Genomic DNA, 3,845 nt, shown 5'->3' with positions numbered 1-3,845 from the left:
GTGCCTCCCGGCACCCACAGCTGGGAGCTTTGCACCGAGCTGTCCCCGGCCACGTGCATCTCAAGGGTGGTGCAGCAGCACCTCTGCATGCAGCACGACCCCAACCAGCGCCGCCAGCCCTGCACGTGGGGAGGGTCCGGCTCACACGGGCACCTCTGTGGGTTCCCTTCCCCGCTTGGCTGCTGGGAATGTGCCCCTCGTAGGGACGGAGCTGCCCTGTGGGGACACTGGGGGCAGCCATGGCCTTGTTTGTGCTGTTCCGTCAGGCCTTGAGCTCCCGCTGAGCCCCCTTCCCTCCGCTGTGTCCCCGTGGCTGTCAGGGCTGACGGCCCTCGGGGCTCTCTCCTCTCGGCAGGGGCTCCCCGAGCTGGCTCTCTACGAGATCCTGTTGATGAAGGACCCCGACCACAGTCAGAACGAGGAGGAGAAGATCAGCTCCTCCAGCCTCCGGCAGAGGCTGCTGGGGACGCTGCTGCGGCCCCCGCGGGTGAGGGGGGACGCCTGGGGAGCCACGGGCTGCGGTGGGTGACAGTGTGCCCGGGAGGAGGGGTGGCAGCCTTGGGGGCTGAAGAGCCAGCTCGTCCCCCTGCCGCAGGGGGACAAGTTTCGGAGGACTGCCTGCCTGCTGGCTGTGCTGGCCCCCAGCAGGGGCAGGGCCCCGCTCTGCAGCACCAGGACCCTCCATGCCCACCTCCAGGCCGGGTGGTTGGGATCCTTCTCCAGCAGAGCCCACGTCCTCTTGTCTGCTGGCAACGGCTTTCCTTCTTCCCTTAGCAAGACCCCACCTTGCCTTCGCGCCCGTACGTGATCGGCCTGACCGGAGGAACCGGGAGTGGGAAAACCTCCATCGCCAAACTCCTGGGGCACCTGGGAGCCTTCCTCATCGACGCCGACAAGCTGGGCCATGCCATCTACGTCCCCGGTGGCCCTGCCTACGAGCAGGTGGTGGCGGCCTTTGGGGCAGGTAGAGCCACCGAAGGCTGTGGGGGAGACTGGGAGGAGGAAGAGGAGGGAGGGGTGTGCCATCGTCCCAGGGCGCTGTCCTGCCTGCGGTCCCCCCCTCCCCGTGGGCTTTGGGCTCCACACCGCCCAGGGAGGGCTCTGTAGCTGATTCGGTGATGGTTGGGCCCGAGCGCAGCAAACTGCTGCTTTCCCCGTCTTGCGTGTCCCATGTCGGAGCTGCTGTAAAGTGGCTGGTGTGGGAGGCTGAACCGGGCTGCCCTTGGTCTGGGGAAAGCTCTGCCCTGTCCTTCTCTGGGGTGAGGTGAAGAGCTGCCAGGTCGGGTCCTGCAGCTCCTTTCTGGGTCCCTCTGAGAGCTGAAATCCTTTCACCCTGACCCAGGCGCGCCGCAGGGAAATGAGTTGGATTCATTCCTCCCAAACCTGTTCTGCTTCTGTCTTGCAGAAATCCTGAATGAAGATGGGACGATTAACAGGAAAGTCCTTGGGGCCAAAGTGTTTGGAAACCAGGTAAGAGCAGCACAGAGACTGTCAATATTTAATCTCCTGAGCGGGGAACTCTCCATCTGTGCTGAGGCTTTTTATTTTTCAGCCCTTTGAGCTGGTGACGCCTTCCTGACTGTACTTTCTGGCAGTGACGTACGGACAGGGCAGGACATAGAGATCTTGTCTCTGTAGCCGAGTCAGCAGCCGTGCTGGACACGCTGCTGCTGCCTCCCCGTCCCCGTCCCCCCCTGTCCCTCCTGTCCTTCACCCAGTGTGGAGCGACAGCGCTGACGTACACGGAGCCGGCGCTCTCTGACCCTTTGGTGGTTTGGGCTTGTCCCCGGCGGGGCTGTGTGACGCAGCAGCCGAACCTGGTCCTCTGCGCCTGGCTGCGTCGGCCGGGGCGGCGCTCGGCCCTTCGCTCGGGTCCTGCGGGCTGGCCCAGCCCAGGGCCGGAGGTGGCTCGAGGGGCTCCCCCAAGATGGAGGGGTCTCGCGTGGGTGCTGCTGCGTGGGGAGCTCGCGGTGCTGCGGGGTGGGTCTTTGCAAAGCGCCTCTGGCAGCGGACACGGAGGTTCTGCTGAGCCTGGCCGGGCAAGGGAAATAACAGGAAAAAGAGCCTGGACCCTGTCAGCGGGCATGGGAGCCCCTGGCCAGCGTGGAAGCTCTCCTTCCTTGCGCTTGGCGAGCAGGCGATGGGCCGGGTCCATCCCCGGGGCTTTCGCAGGTTCTTTCTGGGTGCCCTCTGTGACCACTGCTGCCACCAGTGGTCCCCTTGTTGGCTGCTCAGGGGTTCTGAGGGCGAGTAAAGGACTCCCATCGTGGTCTTTTCTAGGAGCGGCTGAAGAGTCTCACGGACATCATGTGGCCTGAGATCGCGCGGATGGTCAAGGAGCGGATCAGGGAGGCAGATGCTCAAGGTAAGTGGTGCGGCTCCCATCGCAGCGCGAAGGTGGGAGTTGGGGGCACGGTCTCACACAGCACACCGCGACCCAGAGCTCCGGGAACCTGCTGCTTTGGGCAGTACCGTGAGTATTTCCCGTGCGCAGACACCCCCTCTTCTCTGCGGCGCAGCTTGCTGGGGATTTTCACTAGCACATCTCTGAGCAAACCCTGCGCTCAGCTGGGCCGGCAGCGGGGACAGGCTTCCCGTGGGCGTCCGGCTCTGAAGGAGGATGGAGGTTGCTTTCTCCTTCCCGCTTGACTTCAAGGTTGGGTTTGGTGAAGTGCTCCAGCAGTGAGTGTGGTGTGTATTCCTTCTGGGAGCAGATTTTTTCCAGCTCTTGGGAGATGCCATTGGTAGCTCGATAGGCATTTGGGTGAAGGCGTTGGCTTGCCGTGCCCGGGAGACCTGCCATCCCGGGTGTGCCCTTAAAACAAACACAGCCTTCGCCTGCTGTGCTCTTTGCCACGGGAGGTTCTTTGGCTCAGCAGTAAAGCATCTGCGCTGCCATTTTGCAGGAAGGCGTGACTCTGGAGCGTAAGTGGCCTGGCGGGGCTAGACCCCGAGGAGCAGTCGCGCTGCCTTGCGATTGCCAGGTAATGAGGAATGGCCTCGTTCCGTAGGAAAGGCCGTGTGCGTGCTGGACGCTGCCGTGCTGCTGGAGGCTGGCTGGCAAGACATGGTCCATGAGGTGTGGACGGCCATCATCCCGGAGGAGGAGGTGGGCGATGCCCCTGGCCCGTTGCTCGGTGCTGGGACTGGGTCTCGGCTTCTCCTCCGAGCGCCTGAGTGTCCCCTCTGGTCCTGCCAGGCTGTGAAGCGCATCATGGCCAGGGACGGGCTGAGCGAGGAGGCTGCTCGCAGCCAGCAGCAGAGCCAGATGACCAACAGCCAAAGGGTGGAGCAGTCGCAGGTGGTGCTGTGCACGCTCTGGGAGCCCGAGGTCACGCGCAAGCAGGTGAGCCCCGGGCTGGCTGCGGCACTGGGGTCTGTCCCAGGGGGTGAAGGGGGAGGCAGGTGACCGTGACGGGGACCGGAGGGCTCAGTGTTGTGCCCGGGTCGCGCGTGGTGTGCCTGGGTGTGCTGCTCACCGTCGAGGCTGCCTCTGGGCACGGTCACAAGGGATGAATTTGGGGATGTAAATGCAGCAGGGAAGGGACAGGAAGCCTGGGACCCTGGTGTGATGCTCCTGCCCATGCCGTGGTGCCGCTCGCCTTGTTCTGGCTTGGCCGTGGGCTCTGAGGTGCCGCCCCGTGTGGGTTCTTTGGCAGGTGGAGAAGGCCTGGGACCTCCTGCAGCAGCGCCTGAGCCAGGAGCGCAGCCCGTGAGGGGGTCGCACACCCCTGACCATCATGCGCCGACCCTACGGATCCCACATCGGTGGGACGGGAGGCGAGGGTCCGTGTCCTGCTGCCGTCAGCGTGCCAGGGGGGAGCGCACCGCAGGGGCTGAACACA

At 64.6% G+C, this 3,845-nt stretch overlaps 1 protein-coding gene across 1 annotated transcript in view; it reads left to right on the top strand.

Annotated features, from left to right (window-relative positions):
• The window catches only part of LOC104296003 (bifunctional coenzyme A synthase-like), a 14,571-nt gene extending 10,855 nt beyond the window's left edge, over nucleotides 1-3,716 (top strand). Inside the window, exons 8-14 of the mRNA XM_009895825.1 lie at nucleotides 356-487; nucleotides 775-964; nucleotides 1,406-1,470; nucleotides 2,281-2,365; nucleotides 3,012-3,109; nucleotides 3,200-3,346; nucleotides 3,660-3,716. Of these exons, the coding sequence (XP_009894127.1) occupies nucleotides 356-487; nucleotides 775-964; nucleotides 1,406-1,470; nucleotides 2,281-2,365; nucleotides 3,012-3,109; nucleotides 3,200-3,346; nucleotides 3,660-3,716 (774 nt within the window). The remainder of the gene's footprint in view (nucleotides 1-355; nucleotides 488-774; nucleotides 965-1,405; nucleotides 1,471-2,280; nucleotides 2,366-3,011; nucleotides 3,110-3,199; nucleotides 3,347-3,659) is intronic.
• The last annotated feature ends 129 nt before the right edge of the window (nucleotides 3,717-3,845 follow it).

This window comes from Charadrius vociferus, unplaced genomic scaffold (genome assembly GCF_000708025.1).
Source record: "Charadrius vociferus isolate BGI_N301 unplaced genomic scaffold, ASM70802v2 scaffold2552, whole genome shotgun sequence".
Lineage (NCBI taxonomy): Eukaryota > Metazoa > Chordata > Aves > Charadriiformes > Charadriidae > Charadrius > Charadrius vociferus.
Note: the sequence above shows the minus strand (reverse complement) of the source record. Positions and strands in the feature narration are given on the sequence as shown.